The sequence below is a fragment of the Denticeps clupeoides genome, chromosome 9, assembly GCF_900700375.1.
Source record: "Denticeps clupeoides chromosome 9, fDenClu1.1, whole genome shotgun sequence".
Lineage (NCBI taxonomy): Eukaryota > Metazoa > Chordata > Actinopteri > Clupeiformes > Denticipitidae > Denticeps > Denticeps clupeoides.
Window position 1 is genome coordinate 20,321,377 of NC_041715.1, and position 20,509 is coordinate 20,341,885.

General features: G+C 43.0%; 1 protein-coding gene across 2 annotated transcripts in view; it reads left to right on the forward strand.

The window, feature by feature from the left end:
* Positions 1 to 16,529: 16,529 nt before the first annotated feature.
* Positions 16,530 to 20,509, forward strand: part of cntnap5a (contactin associated protein family member 5a) — a 70,270-nt gene continuing 66,290 nt past the window's right edge. For both annotated transcript variants that reach the window (XM_028990545.1, XM_028990546.1), the window contains exon 1: positions 16,530 to 16,775. In XM_028990545.1, the coding sequence (XP_028846378.1) occupies positions 16,571 to 16,775 (205 nt within the window). In that variant the 5' untranslated portion in view covers positions 16,530 to 16,570. The remainder of the gene's footprint in view (positions 16,776 to 20,509) is intronic.

The following is a 20,509-nucleotide window of genomic DNA, read 5'->3' on the forward strand; positions in this document are numbered from 1 at the left end:
GGAATCATTGGGGGTGTTGCGAGGGTCACAATACATTGGTGGCAAAGAGAAGCAGATATGGGGAATCCAAAGAGGGAAGTCAAGAAACAACCAGTCGTCATGGCAGAATCAGGCAAGAGATAAATGTTTACTACAAACAGAGAGGCCACAATACGTCTTTATGTCCCTTGTTAACCTGGATTTGGTCTGATTCCAGGTCGGTCACATGGGGTGCGGGGGTGCTCCCTCCCTCTGACAAACAAATCATTTTGCTTCTCACCCTTTGATCTTATTTTCACACTGGACTCATTCTGAACAATTTGGTTCAATATACTATGTGTTCAAATAATTCTACTGTGTGTTCCTTGTGCTCTTGCATGAGGTTGTGTTAGTGGTTGAGATTTAATGGTTTCAGTATGCAGCAAATTTGTATGCATTGAATTCAACCAAGATATCACATGTATGGTAAGAGAAGGGTATGGTTAAATTAAATAAAGATTAAAATCTGATATTTTTAGTTCCTCTGTAGTTTAGTTGTCTTTTCACCTCTCTGACGACCCTAACAACTGGTCCGTGAATGGATGAGATCCGCTGTTTCTTTATGATACTGCGCTATCACAGGCAAACCCCCATTACACTTCTCTGCATTATGCTCTGACCCTCCGACCTGCCTGGCCGAGCAGCTGATTTGCTATATTTCAGTTCGCTTCCAAGCCTTTTCCCTGCCTGTTCTCCTATGCCACTGAGTTTTCTCTCTTACACAACAACAGCAACATTTATTTCTTTATTTTCCAAAATCACATACGTCTCATATATCACAGTATGTCTCAATGTTTAGAGGTAGACTATGGTTAGTAAGTAGCCTAACTAAGGTGAATTGAACACTGTTTATGCTTGACTAGGTGACTGTGTAATACATTGGAATTAATAATTGGCACTCAGTGAGGGATTTTAACACCAGAGTGAACAGATGTGTTTTCAGTTTAAACCTAAAAACTGAGACTGTGTCTGAAACCCACAGTCTCTATAAGAGAAAGATCTACTCCCAGCTGTTACTTTCAGTACTTTGGCTACCAGTAGTGACCCTGCACCCTTCAACGCAGGTGGCATGGTGGATTGTAAATAACTAAAAGCTCGCTCAGGTACTCTTGGGCGAGACTATAAAGTGCTTTAAAAATCATGAGGTGCTACTTGTTTACAAAAGCTTTTAGGATCGGACCTAATATAAAAGTCAATCGATGAATTTAATTTAACATTAGGTTCCTCCCCCCAAACATCCACAACTACCTTGTCTGAATGACGGCACCCCCACTTACACGGTGACATGGCCTATAGTGCTCCTGGTACATTTGCTCAGATTGGCCATTGGTTTCTGTGTGGTATCCCACGGCGAGGCTAACCATGACATTCAATTGTTTTCAAAACTGTCGTAAAAAGTGGCCAATGAACTGCAAGCTATGATAAGACAGGTCCTCTGGGGTCCCGTGGTGATGGACGATCTCCTGAAGGATGAGTTCTGTCATGTGGGCTGCAGTAGGTAGGTCTGAGAGGGTGACAAAGTGGGCTGCCTTTGTAAAGGACCAGGATGATGGTGTCTCCATGGGAGGTGGGGAGCCTGGTGACAAAATCCAGAGAGACATGTAACCAGGGGTGGTGAGGGCAGGGCAGAGGCAAGAGGTCCTGTGGTCTCTGATTGTCTGACTTATAAGCTGCACAGGTGGGACACGCAGCCACGTATTTGGCCATGTCACTGGGGAGACCAGGTCACCAGAAGGATCTCTGGATCAGTTCCTCGCTTCTGGTGAACCTGACTGCATTACCCCAGCAGAGGATTGGGGGGATTGCTGTGGGGACGTAGTTGTGATCTAGAGGTCTGTCAGGGGGTGGTGTCTCCTAGGCCTGACGTAGCAGTGACCACTGTACTGGGGCGACGCTGGGATGCTGGGATGCTGGGATGCTGGGATGATCATCCCAGCGACATGCAACACTGGGATGATTGTGTCTGGGGCAGTGGATGATGGTCTCTTGGTTGGGACCTGGTTAGTAGGAAAGGGTCAACTGGAAATGGGTGAAGAACAGCACCCACTTGGCCTTAAGTGGGTTCAGATGATGCGCCAAATTGGTGAGTACAATGGCCAGGGCCAACTTCACTTTCTTTATTTTATTTATTTTCTAAAAGTGATTCATTAATGCAGGCTAACCCCAATTGTGCTAGTCTGTATGAAATGTGTGTGTGTGTGTGTGTGTGTGTGTGTGTGTGTGTGTATATTACTCTATGCTTTAGCAATAATAGTAGTTAACCCTGATCAGCTAGCTCAGTAGACCGATGATGACCCCGTATTCTAATCTGATCTGCCTGCCCAAGGGTCAAAGTGCTGTTGACAAGGTTCATGGTTCAGTTTGGCTAACTGTTCATTGCTGAGATGAATAGCCAGTGACAGAAGGCTTCAGTTGCTCTGCCTTGTGCCGACCCTGAGGTATTGTAACTATTTCAGAAACATGAAAAGTGCAGTTGACCCTGGACACTGTACCGTATAAATCCCAGTCTTCAAAGCATTCCAAAAGCACATTCAGAATTAGTACAAAATATGAACACAGTGATCTTATTAAACCCCAAAGTATTGATACATATTGTATTTTAGGCTAATTTCACACAGCACTGACACTATGGAATGATTAATTAGAAATTTGATTTCTTTAGTCCCATGGCAGGAAGATATTTCCAACATTTTGTAAATGTGTGAAAATGCACACACAGACACACAGAGCGCTCTTAACCAAAGTATAATTAGATAAGAAATCATCCACCGAGCCTGTTGAATTGTGAGCCTCAGGGTAGCTTTGGCCCTGTATTAATCATCATGAAGATCCTGATTAAGTGGGCTGAGGCATTATTGCACATATGGAAAAAGCAGCAGTTTGGTGGGAAGCTGCATGACTGCTTGGTGATGTTCAATGGTGCAACACTTCACTAACTGAATCCCAGATTGAAAGAGGAACAATGTTGTCTATTTCAATGAGACATGATGACAGCAAAGACAGATACATTAGTTAGATGTGTGTAAGCGGTGATTTATGCTGTGCTGAGCAAAAGCAAAGATTCACACAACAGTAATGTTGCCAAACGTATAAATGAAGATGAAGGATGAAGATGTTAGATGTAGGATGATGTAGGATGAAGATGTTAATTGGTCTTCTGGACTATTATAAGTAATAAAAGCATTTCTCAAACTACCCATTTTGAGACTATTTTTCACTTATATCTTATATCATGTGTTGTATGCAATTTCATCATCTCAATCAGTTGTCTGCAATTTCATGATTGAGAGAAAATCAAACTTTTTTTAAAATTTTGGTCACCCCTCTGTGAAGATATCGCAGATTGCCCCAGAGACAATCATCCGAGTGCCGCTTGTCCTCTCCCCGGTACAGTGGTCACTGCTACGCCAAGCCCAGGAGACCCCGCCCTCTTACACGCCTCTAGATCACAACTACGTCCCCACAGCAATCCCCCCAATCCTCTGCTGGGGTAATGCAGTCAGGTTTACCAGAAGCGAGGAACTGATCCAGAGATCCTTCTGGTGACCTGGTCTCCCCAGAGACATGGCCAAATACGTGGCCGCATACTTGAGAAAGCCCTCTGGAATGGAAGGGCGAAACGTTGCCAAGGATCCATGATAACCATGGCCTGGATGACTGAGAACCTTCACAGACATTCTCAATAAAAGAACCTTGGTGCATTCTATGTTTATAAACCTGGTATCTGGAAGACTTCTACCTCTCCAATGTAGGTCCAGAGCACGTCATCCTGTTCATCCTGTCCAGTGGTAATACTTTTTTGGGATTCTTACACTCAGGATAGTCACAAACTTATCAGGACAGAGAGACCATCCATCATAATTCCAAGCACCATGTGTAATTCTTCACTCTGATAATTCTGAGAATCTTTTTGAGTATATAACTTTATTAATTTTTATCTTAGGTTTCCTCCCCCAATACATCAAACTGGCCCCAAAATACAAACTTCACTTAATACCACTCACCACAGGTCCATAGTTGGGGTTCTAGTTGGGGTCCTAGTGAACCGGAATTGATCTCTTCATCGATGGGCGTCTGCCAAATGCCGTAAATGTAAATGTAAATGTCCAGCATCAGCCCTAAGGCAGTGACCAATAATGAAAATAAAAAGACTGACACACACAGTTTTGCAGGTCTTCTGTGTTCTCTTCAATTTTCTTTCAGTCGTCTGGTCTTTTTGGTTGACCCATCACTAGAGTTTGCTTGAGGGTTCTTAAATTTTCCTCTTATACCATCCTGGTCGTATAAGTTTGTTCCTGATATTTAGTTAAAAGTAAAAGAGCACCCTACCATTATACTACTTATGATTAGGTGTGAATGTAAGTGCGAATGAAACCACATTACACGCTATCCCTAACATGCCTTTCTTATGAGTTTTCCTGCGTCAAAATGAGGTTACTATGGAAGAAAAATCACCCTTTTACTAGAAATAATTAATAATTCTGAGGACCGTACTTTTGCTATGATCACTTCATTATTAAGATTAACCTCAAGACTAACTCAATGGATGAATAGTCAATAGCTGGTAATTCTAAATAACTGATAATCTGTGCTGATTGGTTTAGCCAACCGATTTATCAGTCTTACTTGTTTCTGGATTTCTAGGAGGCAAGCCAGACAATGATTAAATACGCTCACGTCACTCATCTCCATGTTCCTGGTGCACGTGAACGACATCACGTGAAAGGACCCCCGACAGCCTAGGAGTGGAGGCAGCGCTCTGTTGGTACTCAGTGATGAAAGCAGGGTCCAGGACGAAGCGACTGGGGATCCAGGACCGCTCCTCGGGCCCGTAACCAGCCCAGTGGAGGCGACGTGAATCCAGTATGTTTTGTAAGACAATGCTGATTGATACGGCTGATTATCCAAGAGGGACTGATGAACCAAGGATCAGCTTGTGTTACTCTGTTCAGAGATGGAGGTCCTGTGTGTAGAGCCACACCCGGTTACTGGCCTGGCACTGGCCTGAGATGTTGTCTGTCACATTGGGCGGCAGAGCATCGATTGGTGGCCAGGATGGCGGACCGCGCTTTAGTCCAAGGGCGTCTGCAGTTCCAGATCATGATGACCTGAGAAGAGGCTTCAGGTGGTGTGAAGGATATGACAGAATGCCTTCCAGACAGCTGAGGTGATGCAATGTCCTGGGGGAACCCATGAAGACGGAAGATGTGCTGGTTAGCGATGGAGACTGAGGATGGCAGTCTGGGGAGGCCGACCAGGTGGATTGCTTTGGAGAATTGGTCCACAAAGGTGAGGGTGGAGTTGTTGTATCTGAGTAGATGAGAACAATGTTGAGGTACACATACACCCATCCTCCCAGCATGTCGTGGATGATGTTGTTAATGAACTGTTGAAAGACAGCGGGTGCATTGCAGAGTCCGAACGGAATGACCAAGCTCTCATGGAAACCGGTGGGTGTGATGAATCAGTTTTCCACTTGTCGCCCTCTCGGTTATAGGCAGACCAAAGATCTAATTTGGTATAGTATGTGGTGTTCGTCAGTGGCAGAGGTGTCCGGTTTTTGATAGTGATTTTATCCAACTTCTTTGGAGACAAAGAAGAAACAGCCGACTGCGGGTGAGTGATGGACAGATCGATTTTGACAAGGAGTAAAGATGGCCTCTACCTAGGGTGGCCAGGGAGCAGGTCTATGGCTATATCTCCTGGTCGATGAGGTGGTAACTGGGCTGCCTTTGTGGGGCTGAAGATGGCCGCCAGTTCGTGGTATCACGGAGGGACAGCTCGCAGGAACAGGAGAGGGCGAAGTTGCTGATTATCCAAGAGGGACTGATGAACCAAGGATCAGGTTGAAGACACTGGCAGTGGCAATGTGGACCCCACTCCAGCACAAGACCGGCAGACCAGGAGAGATGGGATTCATGGGCAAGCCATGGGTAGCCCAGGATGACAGGTGAGGTGATGATGGGGGTGATGAGGAACGTGATGGTCTTGGTGTAGGCATCATTTTGCAACGTCAGGGTGTTTTTTTGCACTTGGTTTTGTGCCTCTGTGTTCCCATTCCAGGACCGCAGGAAGACCCAGGCAAGCAGGAGATAGTGGTAATGGAGTGGCAATGGTCCATGGTCTGGGTGGGGCAAACTAGCGCGGTGATGAGATGGAGATGCGCAGTACACACACAAACCTTCCTGGTATTTTAATTCCCTCTCAGTGGCCGTGGTGCAGTCTGGCCCAGTTGGGTCACAGACCCTGGTGGTGTGACTTTGCGGTCAGTCCACAGCATGAGTTGAACCAGTGCATTGAAAGTGGCCAGGATCTTCCGGCTCACCATCTCGTTTCGGATCCGAGATGCCAGACCTTCGTAGAAGACGGTCAGGAGGGCATGAGGGTCCATTTGTGACTTGGCGGCCAGTGTCTTGGTGCCACCAGTGACTTGGCAGTGAATGTTGCTGCAAAATGGCTGACAGACGAGTAGCCCTGGTGCAGGTGGTACAGTTGTGAAGACACTTCTTCCACGCCTTCCGAGGGAGTGAAGGTGGCCCTGTGAGAGACAGGGCCAGATGATGGAGCCAGAATTGGTGCCAAGATTTGCATTTTTGCTTGGACTAGAAAACAGAATAAAGCAGAGCCAGGCATGAAGAAACCACAGGTGAGCAACCCCGTTGCAAACAAGCAGCTATCATGTAGTAATAATTAAATGTGATTAATTAGATGTAATACTAATATAATTGCATGATAGTATAATTTAACTAGTTATTTCAGACTCAATTAATTAAACACAAAACATTTAAATTGAAAGCAGGCATTTTAATGTGCCAGGGCAAATGCAGCCTTGTTAATAAACATATTATGGGAATGTAGGTAGTTGTGATGCAAACTACTGAAAAACCCCAAAAATTACAAGCATCAATTATATGAACATTTTTTGCTATGTTGCATGATTACAGATTTGTTGTGAATAAAAAATGTGGGTTAATGCCTGACGGCAGACAGGCCCTGTATGAAAATATTTGTAAAGGTTTGCTCAGTGAATTGATCTGAGGACACTGCCTGAACATGGCACAGCCGTTGCAAACAGTTCTGTTCGAATGGTCTCTCATCCTGGGACAGATCATCTGCCCCTTAGACACCTGCATCACATTGCCAGAACATCCGTCGATGAAACCATTGTGGAGAATTTAATTTAGGGGACGTTTAGCCGGTTATTCACTTACGCCAATGATGGATGAATTTGTAGACTGTTTTTGCCAGGGTCTCTGATGCCTGGTGCATGCAGGGTATAACAATGCTGTGAAATTTTCACCATCTTCTATAATTGTCAGGCTCCTGAGTCCTGCGCTTGTCTTTTATGCAACCTGATAGGCCAGTTAGCCAGTAATCTTTGATTGATCCAAATTGGAGTAGGATGCTATAATTGCAACAGTCACCAAGGCTGTTAATGACTAATTTAATTAGCAAGACATGCTATAGCAATTATGACATGATACACTGTACAAAAACAGTGTTAAATAAACCTATTTTTCCTAATAAGACAGTCTTGCAACATTAATATGTACAGAGTGTGGAGAGTATTTAGAATTACTTTTAGTGGGGTCAATAACACACTCAGTCTCAGGAGAAAAATATATATTAATAGAGTAGTTTTGCTAAAAGTTGAGCATGTACATCTACCTAACAATTTAGTACTGATCCCTGTGTTAATAACAGCTGATTTCATAGTTCATAGGATGAACAGAGCTTGTGGGTACTCCATCTGCCTTTTCATTTAGTAGGAGAATGATTCATGATGGCAATTTGGGCTGTAGTCTTGCAATGGATCAATTTTTTTTTTTTTTTTTGAAACACGTTGGATTTTATTGGTCTGGGTTTCCTACAGATTCTCCAATTTCCACTTTCCACATGGACACTAGGTTCTGAAAATTCTGAATGCTGGCGTTATGGATAGTGAGTGTTTTTATGTTATCTTGGACTTTTTAATTGACTTTAAAATTCTTTTATTCACCTTTAAATGTCTGAATGGCCTTGCGCCTCAGTATCTGTCTGATTTGATCCTGCGCTACACTCGTTCACACACTCTTGGGTCAGCTGATCCTAAAACAAGGAGAAAGATTAGGGGTGACTGTGCTTTCACCTCCGCAGGCCCAAGACTATGGATGTTTTGCCATTGCGCATGAGACAGGCGGAATCGCTTATCGCTTTTTAAGAGTTGGGTTTTAACTAGATTTGAGATGTTGGATTTACTATTATTATTTTAAGAATTTGTTTAGATATTTTATGTCCTGTTTTACCTAGTTTATTAACTGTAATTGTATCCTATCCTTGCTGATTTTATCTATGTGATTTTAACTACGCTTTAAGTTGAATTTTGTACAGCACTAGAAATTAAATTGATTGAGATATGGTGCACAGACCACTGCATGTATGAAAGTAGTGTATAAATGGAAGCTATACCAACATAGGTATAGGCACAAGGGTCTTAAAATTTTGCAATATACTGACCTTTGGTGCAAAAAGCGAATAGGTTTCATTGTCCTTTGACAGTAAGTTTGTTCTCCCAATATGGCAGCAGTGGCAGCTTAAACCTAATTTGAGCCTGCAACTATGATATTACCCAGAGTAGAAAGGGAGGATTTGTTGCTTGATCACCTCGGTATTAGTCTCTTCATATTTGCTCTGGTCCACATTCTCTATCGAGGTAATAATGTTACAAAAGCAATAACTGCTGTGCCTCAAAGTGGGTGAGCGTTTCCATGGTGCTAGCTTTTGTTAAGCCAAACAGAGAAATGATTAGCTCTCATTTAAAGATGGGAAGGCAATAGTGAAACAATCTGTCTGACATTTTTGGATGTTGACCATGTCAGAGCAAAAGTAATGGAGAAATGAAGTTAAAGTGGAGTGATTGTCATTGTGAAACGCAGCAGCACAGCACACGGTGCACACAATGAAATGCTTCCTCTGCTTTTAACCATCACCCTGAGTGAGCAGTGGGCAGCCATGACAGGCGCCCGGGGAGCAGTGTGTGGGGACGGTGCTTTGCTCAGTGGCACCTCAGTGGCACCTTGGCTGACCAGGGTTCGAGTTGGCAACCTTCTGATTACATGGCTGTTTCCTTAACGACTTTATCACTTTATCCCTATCCCTATCTATCACAATTGTAAAATATTACACTATGGCATTATGCAATTTGAAAAATGATAAAATGTTCAGAAATATATGAAATGATGACCAATTGGCCAAAAAATTTATGTTAAGATTTTTTGAATGATTCATTTAATTATCTTGTGTTCAGAATTATCTGTCTTTAGGCACAAAAGAACAAGCTCTGTAGCCAGCACCCGTTCATCACAGATTGAGCACAAATGCACACTGAGGAAACCTACAATATCGCTGGGACATTTTAATTTCAAAGATGAGCTTTTATTGTCGGTTTCTTCATTTTTTACTATTTTTCCCAGTTGCATTGAACTACTTCTGGAGACAGCACATGATGTATGTGAAGACTTCACAGCAGTTGGCTGCCAGGTCCACTTCTGAGCTTCCATTTTGCAATGCAGCCAAACAGCCAAATAACAGCAGGTGGAAATCAGGCATTACGACAGCCCATTATGATTTTTGTCTGTCAAACTGGAATTGCACATAATCACATAAATAAAGTCTCCTGTGAAGCACTGGCAGGGCCACCACTTCCACTCACAGGGTTGAGAGGCTGAAAGCAAACATGAAGGATAGAAAAAGCCTCATTGCTCCTCATCTTGTTGCCACCATGAAAGTACCCTTCAATTTGTGAATTCTGAGCTGATCAATAGATAGAAGATCTTTCTCTGCTTCTCTCTCATCCCATTTGTGTTGTGCTGAAACCACTAGAGAGGTAGGCACAGAAATTGGAAGTGGCACTAAACATGGCCAATACAAATAGTCTGGACACAGGTAGTTGCTTATTTGTGCTGTGTTGTACACTGTCTCTATGCTAAATGTTGTTCAAGTGAAGCTGGAATGCACCCACGTTCCAATCAACAGGATTCTCCACATTCAGGTTATTTTCTGGTCTTGGTTTGAACAGTTTGGAAGGGCAGTGAACTCCTGAATTTAGCCAAGCTGACTTCTGAACAGTGAGCATCAAAACAGTGTTTTGTATGTATTTTTGTATTTTTCATCTGGTTAAAAACTGCATTATTTTCATTTCAGAGGCTTACTTTCTGATGTGGTTTAAAAATACCTGGGCTGTTGGCTCAGTATCCCTAGTAACACTTTCCATTGTTCCTCTATACCCTTCCTTCTCAGACCTGACGGCCTGTCTAGTCAGTGGAGAAGTGCTGCGATTTCTCATCACTGCAACATCAGGGTCTGTGAGTAGCAAGAGTTGTTTACAGTCTTATCAAAATGAAGGAAAAAAGCACCAGTGCTCCCTCAGCCATGTTTTGATGGTATCACCCAAGAAGACACTTAAGTCAGGGTGGGTTTTGGAATGACTTGATGCTCACAGGCTTTTTGCAGTTCACTTTCAGGCAAACAGTTGCTTCCATTTAGCTTTCTCGCCCCTCAAATTCTCCTTAGAGGCTCCTGCCAGTCCAGGCTGATGAGTCTTAATAATTAGGCAGGCAATTTGCTATTACCTTTAATGCTATTAATGAATAATTGAGTAATATATATATAAACATAAGGACACTCATATTATCGTGCTAATACCTTGCATATTTTATAACATATAGCCTCTGAGAATGGAATGACGTATTCATTTTTTTGGAGGCATCTTCGCATAGGAAAATTGCATTAACCTTTATAAGGATGAAAAATACAGTCCCTGACAAAAGTCTTGTCGCTTGTGTACAAATGGACCTCAAGTGCCGCTGAAATATACTTCTAATCAAGAATATTTTTTCAAAAAATTGCTCATTTTATTCCCAACAGCTTTTGTAATAATTTTTCAGTGCAAAATATAACAGTCAAAAAGTGTTGTCGCCTTGTAATATGAGCTTCACCTGTGATAATGGATCAATTAGGTCTGAGGTGTGTATAAAAAGAACCCCAGTACACTAGACCTTCACATCAACTGTAACTAGACCTCTGCAAACATGCCTAAGATTCACCCTGAGACTAAAGTGTTGATTATCAAGAAGCTGAAAACCAGATCCACTCCGCGTCAAGTACAGAGGATAAAAAAAAGATTTGAAAAGACTGGAGACGTTTTTGACAAGCCCAGGTCAGGCAAACCCAGCAAGACAACTGCTCGAGAGGACCATTTGTTGGCTCTAAAATCCAAGGCCATCCCATTTTCCACTGCAGCAGAGCTCCACGAGACCTGGTCACCTGAAGTCCCTGTATCAACCAGAAATGTTTGTCTGATTCTGTCTCGAAATGGCCTCCATGGTGGAATCAGTGCCCAGAAGCCAGCACTAAACAAAAGATAATTGAAAAAAACGTGTGGCATTCGCCAAGGCCCACAGCCTGCTAAAAGGATGGACGCTGGAAAAGTGGCAGAAGGTGGATTTTTCAGATGAATCTTCTGTTGAATTACACCACAGTTGCCGCAAATATTGCAGGAGACCTACTGGAGCCCACATGGATCCAAGATTCACCCAGAAAACAGTTTGGCGGCAGAAAAATCATGGTCTGGGGTTGCATCCAGTATGGGGGTGTGCCACAGATCTGTAGGTTTTAAGGTAACATCAATAGTCTGAAATACCAAGAAATCTTAGCTACCTTTTATATTCCCAACCATAAAAGAGGCCAAATTCTGCAGTAGGATGGTGCTCCATCATATACTTCCATCTCCAAATCAAAGTTCCTCAAGGTAAAGAAGATCAAGATGCTCCAGGATTGGCCAGCCCAGTCACCAGACATGAACATCATTGAGCATGTGTGGGGTAGGATGAAAGAGGAAGCATGGAAGACAAAACCAAAGAATATAGAGTAACTCTGGGAGGCATTGTATGAAATTGTATGATGCATGGATGCAGTCCTTCAAGCTCATGGAAGTCATACAAGATATTAAATTTGGATCCCACAGCCTCACTACTTAATTTGCTGACATTTTTGTATTTGCAGTAAATTTGTTCAATTTCTGTATAGGTGACAAAACGTTTGTCTTGCCAAAATGTGACCTTTCTGTGTTGATTAAATGATAAATCTTATTTTCAGTGAAACTAATGCATTGAAATGAATTAAACATTATTTGGTAGGGTTTTAGCTTTTCATATGATCTATTTCTAACACCAATTGATTAATTAAAAGTCAGGTTAATAGCAGGTGTTTTTACAAAACAGATAAGTGACAAGACTTTTGTCAGGGGACTGTATGTGTTAGAAGTGGCCCTGTGATTTTAATAGCTCTTACGTTGTAAGGCTGGAAACGCGACGCTCAGCATGAAGCAATTCAGCCTTTCTAAAGGTAGCTGTGTTTCACTTGAGGAGAAATGACAGACCTTGTGAACATTAAATATTCTGTCAAGAAAGCAGTGGGATATAAGGACCAAAATGAATAGATAACAAATGTGACTGTTGCCATTTCTGCCTAGCAGATGAGCAGCTTCTGCCAGAAGCTGGGATAACAAATGTGATTGACAGGTCATGAATTGACATAGACCAGACATTTTTCTAAGATTGAGTGCTATCCAAAAATGTTATAATTTAAAAAGTGATTGTCATTGTGAAACACTGCAGCACAGCACACGATGCACACAACAAAATGTGTCCTCTACATTTAACCATCACACTTGGTGAGCGGTGCGGGGAGCATTATGTGGGGACGGTGCTTTGCTCAGTGGCCCCTCAGTGGCACCTTGGCAAACCGGCAACCTTCTGATTACGGGGCCGCTTCCTTAACCGCTAGGCCACCACTGCCCCTCAATTTTCAATGTCAATTTTACTTTGTCTTCTGAAATAACACAAATTTTGACAATAGGCAGTCTTGTGTTGTACAATATTAACTCTTGTTTGAATTATATCTCCAGATAAAGGTGAAACTAATTAACTAATTGATCAAAAGAATTGGTCGGTTGTGGCAGAAAAGAAGTACAGCCGTCAAATAATACTGTGTACGTGGTCACCAACAATGTTTAGGTTAGTGGGACATGCCAATGTAAGGTCTACAGGAATATCAAAGGCTTGTGATCTTCCCATAGTGCTTCGAATCCCTTATGTTCCGCCACCTACCATATCTACATACCCACCTGTTTTTCAAACATTTAACTCGTTGATAACTCAACTTGTGGTAAATGTCATCAAGGAAGACTACTCTCATTTTGACCATTGTCCACAATTCAAAAAGCCAAGAGCAAGGCAGAGAGTACTTTGGTAGGAATTGGTGTATGGAGGTGAATGGAGATGATGAGACGAGATGATGAGGAAGACGGACGCATTCGAACGACGTCACGAAACGGGGGTTTAATATGTGATAATCAGGACAGGGGAGACATCCGATAACTGGTGAACATGTAACATAAAAAAGACTGGATGGGGCAGCTTTATACATTAGACACAGGTGAACGATTACGGAACATTACATATGACCAACGTGTAACTAGTAACCCCTTCTGGACCGGGTCATGACAAAATGCACTTCAAAGAAGTGGTTGTGGTTGTCTTGTGGTTCTTATTATTTTTCCAGTTACATTGAAATACTTCACAGTTTTTTTTAAATGCCATACAGTCCTATCTCTCCCGAGTTCAAGAGAAGCTGAAATGCGCACGTGTTCCAACCAATAGAATCCTCCACATTCAGGTTATTTTCTGTGCTTGAGAACAGTTTGGAAGGGCAGTGAACTCCTACCTGATCTCTGAGCAGTGAGCATCAATACAGTGTGTGTGTGTGTGTGTGTGTGTATATATATATATATATATATATATATATCTGGATAAAAATTTTACTATTTTAATTTAAGAGGCTTAACTTCTGAAGTGTTTAAAAATACCTGGGCTGTTGGCTCAGTATCCCTAGTAACACTTTCCATTGTTCCTCTATACCCTTCCTTCTCAGACCTGACGGCCTGTCTAGTCAGTGGAGAAGTGCTGCGATTTCTCATCAGGCTCTGTGAGTAGCAAGAGTTATTTACAGTCTTATCTTATTTGATGGTATCACCCAAGAAGACATTTAAGTCAGGGTGGGTTTTGGAATGACTTGATGCTCCCAGGCTTTTTGCAGTTCACTTTCAGGCGAACAGGTGCTTCCATTTAGCTTCCTCGCCCCTCAAATTCTCCTCAGAAACTAGTTGGAAACTAGCAGGGTCCAGGGAACAGGGACCATCATGAGAAACAGAACCCAACAAAAGAGTGCAAAGAAGAGGCAAAGTGTGGCGCCGCATCGTATCGGCAGTCTGGAGAAATACAGGGCTGTCCATCTGCCAAAGAGAGTGGAGGCAGCCCAGGCATCACAGAGCCAGAGAGATGCATGTTATGTGAATGTGAAATGTGCCTCTGCAACCACATGTGCTAAAGAAGAAAAAATGGCGAATCACTCATTGTCACCGTCCGAACCTTGTGCAGACATGTCATGCCAGTGATGGAGAAGGGGGCGCCGAGGAGTTCCCGGAGCGTGGTTATTTGTGTCTCAGCATGTGGCAGTGGTGGCCTGGCGGGGAAGCAAGTGGACTCGTAATCGGAAGGTTGCAGGTTAAAATCCCAAATCGCCAAGGTGCCACTGAGGTCCCCTTAATCAAGGAACCGTCCCCACACGCTGCTTTCATGGCTGCCCGCTGCTCACCAAGGGTGATGGTTAAATGCAGACGATGCACGGTATCACAATGACGTATCACGAAATTTGGTATCTGCCTGCACAAATCCTGAAGTTTCAGTGCCTGGATTGAAACTGCCTGTCTTATCGTGTAATGGCTACCTTTCTCCCTGACAATCAGCCAGAAGCAGGTTACCATCAGCCATTAATGGTGTAATTAGCCTGATGACTCTGCCATTTGAGTGCCTGCGGGGAAGCCTCTGGGATATTGATTACAATACTGGTTTAAATCCTATTGGGTTGTGCTATAAGGAATTGGCTACGGCCATAATTATATCCTGGTACTCCAGAAACACTTGAGTCTTCCACTTTTAGGATGCACTCTACACCTTTGTGATAAATCATGACATTTCACTCTGTTTTTGTCCCAGTGGGTGAACCTCCCCTCGCATAGACGCATGATGTTGACTGAATTATGCTTCATTATTGATCGCACACAGCAGCTGAGGAGCAACAGCGAACTATGGCTTAACTTTCTTTCAGCGGTGAAGAATAGTGAGAAGCTGCATCCTGCTCATCTAGCACTGTATTAACAGAAGGTCCATCCATCAGGAGACTGAATTCCCAGCATCAGCAGCAGCGTGCGTGTACTGCGGAACTGTGATTATTCAAACTTGCCCAGAGGAATAAAAGAAACTATGCAAGCACTATGGATGATTCTGATGGAAACAAATATGTGTTTGTTTATACATGCATACAGTACAATACTTATGTTTATTGTAACATATTATCTATGCACAGTACAGGCCAAACGTTTGGACACACGTTCTCATTCAATGTGTTTTCTTTATTTTCATGACCATTTACATTAGTAGATTCTCACTGAAGGCATCAAAACTATGAATGAACACATGTGGAGTTATGTACTCAACAAAAAAGGTGAATTAAGTGAAAACATGTTTTATATTCTAGTTTCTTTGCTCTGATTACTGCTTTGTACACTCTTGGCATCTCAATGAGCTTCAAGAGGTCGTCACCTGAAATGGTTCTCCAACAGTCTTGAAGGAGTGTTTAGCACTTGTTGGCCCAGCTCACCCCAAACCATCTCTGTTGGGTTCAGGTCCGGTGACTGTGGAGGCCAGATCTCCACTTTTTGTTAAGTACATAATTCCACATGTGTTCATTCATAGTTTTGATGACTGCAGTGAAAATCTACCAATGTAAATGGTCATGAAAATAAAGAAAACACATTGAATGAGAAGGTGTGTCCAGACTTTTGGCTTGTACTTTACATAGATAATATGTTACAATAAAACATATGTATTGATTAAAACTAATGAAAAAAAAGCTATGGGTGATTTGTGAAGTGTAAAAAAAAGTAATGCACCTGGGAATTATTTTATAATAAGCCCTACCAGTTGCTGGTTTTGTGCCCCAAATTGTCTGCCAAAATGACATAGCTGGGCTACTTGTAGGAATATATCTCATCTGAGTACACTGTGTGTATGTTAGAGAGAGAGAGAGAGAGAGAGAGAGAGTGAGGGTGAGCGAGAGATAGAGAAAGTGAGTGGATGAGTTAGTGAGAGTGAGAGAAAGAGAGTGAGGGTGAGTGAGAGAGTGAGTGAGAGTGGGTGAGTGAGAGAGATAGTGAGTGTGAGAGAGAGTGAGGGTGAGTGAGTGAGAGAGAGAGAGAGCTAGAGAGAGAGAGTGAGTGAGTGAGAGAGGGAGTGAGAGTGGGTGAGTGAGAGAGATAGTGAGGGTGAGTGAGTGAGAGAGAGAGCTAGAGAGAGAGTGAGTGAGTGAGAGAGGGAGAGAATGAGTGAGAGAGGGAGAGAGAGGGTGAGAGAGAGAGAGAGAGAGAGAGCATGATGACGGAACACCGGGAGTAATGTGCGTCTTCGAGAGCACCACCGCTCCCGGAGTCTCCCAGTCGGCACGGCAGCGCCGCCTCGTCGCGCTCGTCTCGTTTGGACCGTATTTTGGTGAAGTGAGGATACAGCCGCGCGTCAGCATGGAGTTGAGGAAGAGTCTTCCTCCCGCCTTCATCGTCGCCCTGCTCGCCGTCTTCAGCTCAGCGCTCGCCGCAAGTCCCTGTAAGTGTCCAAATCCGTCCCCGGGGTCACACGGACAAGTACTTTTCCAACCCGCGCCGTCAGTAGCATTATTTCAGCCATTCACTCGTCATTTTTATTTTCATTTACTGGTTCTGAATAAGCGTCTCGTTTAACCAGGGCAGCGTGGTGCCTGAACTCGAACCAGAGGTCAGGATCATTCCACCCGGGACCACATCTGTATCTGCATCTGCATGTACCCGCCTGTCCAATAGTTCCGAACTAACAGGTCCTTCAGCGATCCTTTCACTTAATAGCACACTATAACCCGATTAAATCAGTAAAACGTGGGCGCGCAGAAAGATCATCAAAATTATGCAAACTGCCTGCATACATGCTCTATGATATGCATACATCATATACAGCAGATACAGCAGTAATACAAACAGTCATTTATACGTGGTATTACATCAAAATGTCCTGTGTTGATCCACACACCTGTTGGTTAAATTCATCCCTGATATGCAGTATTTCTAGTCCCCAGATCACTCACACAGACAGGGGCACAGAATCTTCATGTACCTCAGCGATGGAGCCATTAGATTGTGTGAGAGGACAAGCAAATGGATGCTCTCATATTTACCACAGAAAAGCAGGAATGAAGCCACAGACCCATCACCAGCTTTGTGTGCGTGTGTGTGTGTGTGTGTGTGTGTGTGTGTGCACGTTTGATCTGTGTCAGGTAGCTGAGATAATGGCCAACATATGCTCTCTGAGGACCATGTTGTCTTGCTCGGTGAGATAACAAGGAGGTGTCCTTTCCTGCAATGGCACATTAAGGCAACTGTATCTCTGCCACTGTAACCTGTGGGACCCTGACATGGTATTTATTTCAGGGGGGGAAATATTTCATTCATTATTTATCTACAAACGGAGAGAGTGTAGATATATATGTTTTTATATCTCTCCAATGGCATAATTAAGTTGAATTAAAGGCATATAGTGATTCAAATGAATTCATTTGGAAGAGTCCTGTGTAGTATTACAAAATGCAGGCTTTTAAATAGTGAAAGTAAAAGTTTTAATTATATTTGAATACTGGTAAACTGGCTTTTTATTTCATATTGACAATGCATATGTGACGGCATCTGCTTTTGTCGTCCAGTGTGTCCTCAGTCTCAGTACAGCTGTTTGGAGAGAGACAAAAAGTAGCGAATCTGAGCAGAAACCACCAATTACAAATCACTGACTGCATTATGAATTATGATTGCACAGTCACAAATGTAAATTAAGAGTTCAAAGCATTAATATATTTTTAAATATTTTAGTTTTATTCAGACAGAACAGAAATTGGCATACATTAACCTCATCTGATATATATTTACTATATACGCTTTCAGTGGTAAATGAATCAGTCTTTTTTTTTTTTTGGAAAAATTCTATTTGTTATTGTGTATTTAGTATACTTAGTCTGTACATTGTACCCAAACATCCTTTACTATGGAATATAAAACATTTTACAATACACACATTACATCCAAATACACAAATTAAAAGGCACATTATGGCCACACGGAAAAAGGGGGATAATAAAAAAATCTGTTTATCCCAAACTGATGAGTACTAAAATGTATAGGAACATGCATACGTGTCTGCATGCATCACGAGCGGAAACGTGGGGTGCGCTATCGGCTGGCATTGGAGGCTGGAATCGTTGTCGCTTGGGCTGGGACTGCGCCGCAACGTGAGAGGGACAGCGAGTGCGGGGCTGAGGTTTCTCTCTGTGGCAGGAGGAGTGCATGAGGCAGAGAGAGAGGAAGGAACACCTACCTCTGAGTATTAATAAAGGAAGGCAGCTAGCTGTAATCAGGTTCGCTGAGTGTGGGTGGTCTTGGGAGCGGATACAATGTCAAAGACGAAGCCATAATCGTAGTTGTGGTTGGTATAGGTAACATCGAAGGCATACAAAAGGCATAGTGGTTGAGGAAAAGGTAGTTGGCGTGAAGTAAAGACAATCCAAAGAAAACGCTGGCATGATGGCCAAAACTCAAAATACAAACAGTCAGCACACAGGGAAGTCGAACAGTCAACTTTACAGGGAGTAGCATCCACAACCAATGCTGCACACAGTCTGACGCATAAAGGGTTCTAATCACCCTCACTGAACAAGTGGCACTTGCGAGGGATTAGAACCAATGACAACATGTGATTTGGTGGCAGGGGCACCTAGGCATCACAGAGCCCCTCCACAATGGGCGCATCCCAGAGGAAACTAAGAAAACAGGAAGTGGCGGGGCTGCCTTGGCATCATCACCTTGTCCTTTGGCCCTGGTGGACACAGGCAGTAAGGCAGCTTCCCTCGCTGCATCAGTAACGGAGGCAGGCTTGGACACTGAGGCAGCTTCCCTCGCTGCATCAGTAATGGAGGCTGGCTTGGACACTGAGGCAGCTTCCCTCGCCACATCAGTAATGGATGCGGGCCCAGACATTCAGCCAGCTTTGCTCGCCACATCAGGAATGGAGACAGGCCTGGAAACAGCTTTATTCTTTACTTCAAGTCAGGGCCCCTTCAGGGAGGCAAACCTGGAAACTGACATGGCATCGAGGCGCAGGGATGGGAGGTGGCCTGTGGATCCTCGTGTAACTGCTGGCATGTCTGGGGGCGTGAAGGCTTTGGGTGGTTAAAGTCAGCTTCGCTGAACTTGGAGAGCTGGTAGCAGGTGGGGCGTGACAATAGGGCTCTTTGACAGGTGGGCCACCAGGAAGGGTGGAGTATCACTGTGGTCAGACGTGGCACTGGAGACACGCTGAGGCATGCTTCTTCTTGCCAGTCAGTTAAGCACTGGGCCATAAGGATGACTGCTCTCAGCAACACTGCACATGGGGTTAATCAGCTAGGCCGGCTCTTACTACACCAGGCCAGAACTACTCAGCTGGTCAGACTCTATGAAGACGATGGTTTTACCATGGTTTCCAGATATAGTGCTGGTTTTCACTCTTTGAGCATCTTAAATTTGACACCGTCCCCACACACTGCTCCCCGGGCACCTTTCATAGCTGCTTATTTCTCACCAAGGGTGATGGGTTAAAAGTAGAGGACACATTTCGTTGTGTCAACTGTGTGCTGTGCTGGCTGTGCTTCACAATCACTTCACTTTCAAAAAGTTAAAAAATCAAACATTTAATATTAAAGGATATGTCAGTGAGGTCCACATTGCCTTATTCTTGATGCTGGGCCAGTTTTTAGTTCAATTTGTGTCTTGAACACAATTAAAATGTGTATTTGTTAAATGTCCTGAATTACATAGTTAAGTCATAAAAATTGCACAGATGTATGTACCTATTAAATAGTATTTCTCTAACATGGTTTGTATACCATTAGCATTTATACTCGCTTTGGGTTTGTCCATTCTGCTCCTCTGTATTTTAATTGATTACTACAGAGAATTTATATTTTAATCAGATCTGCCAGGACTATAACGCTGTCATGCAGTTCAGATGGGATTAGGCTGTTATCTTTTTACAGGATGATTTGTATGATGTAGATACTGGATCATAAACAGCAGCTTGCTACATAATGTATTTGATAGACAGCTATATTACAGAGAGTGCACCACTTTAGGTGTATATAGAAACAAAAAAATAAAAAATGGTTTTACTAAATTAACAATAAAATTAGCAAAACAATTAGCTAATATTCATACTTTTTCCATATTTGTTGATGCTATTTCTTTCAACTTTATATGATTTAGTTCTATTGCTATTGTTTGGAGAAT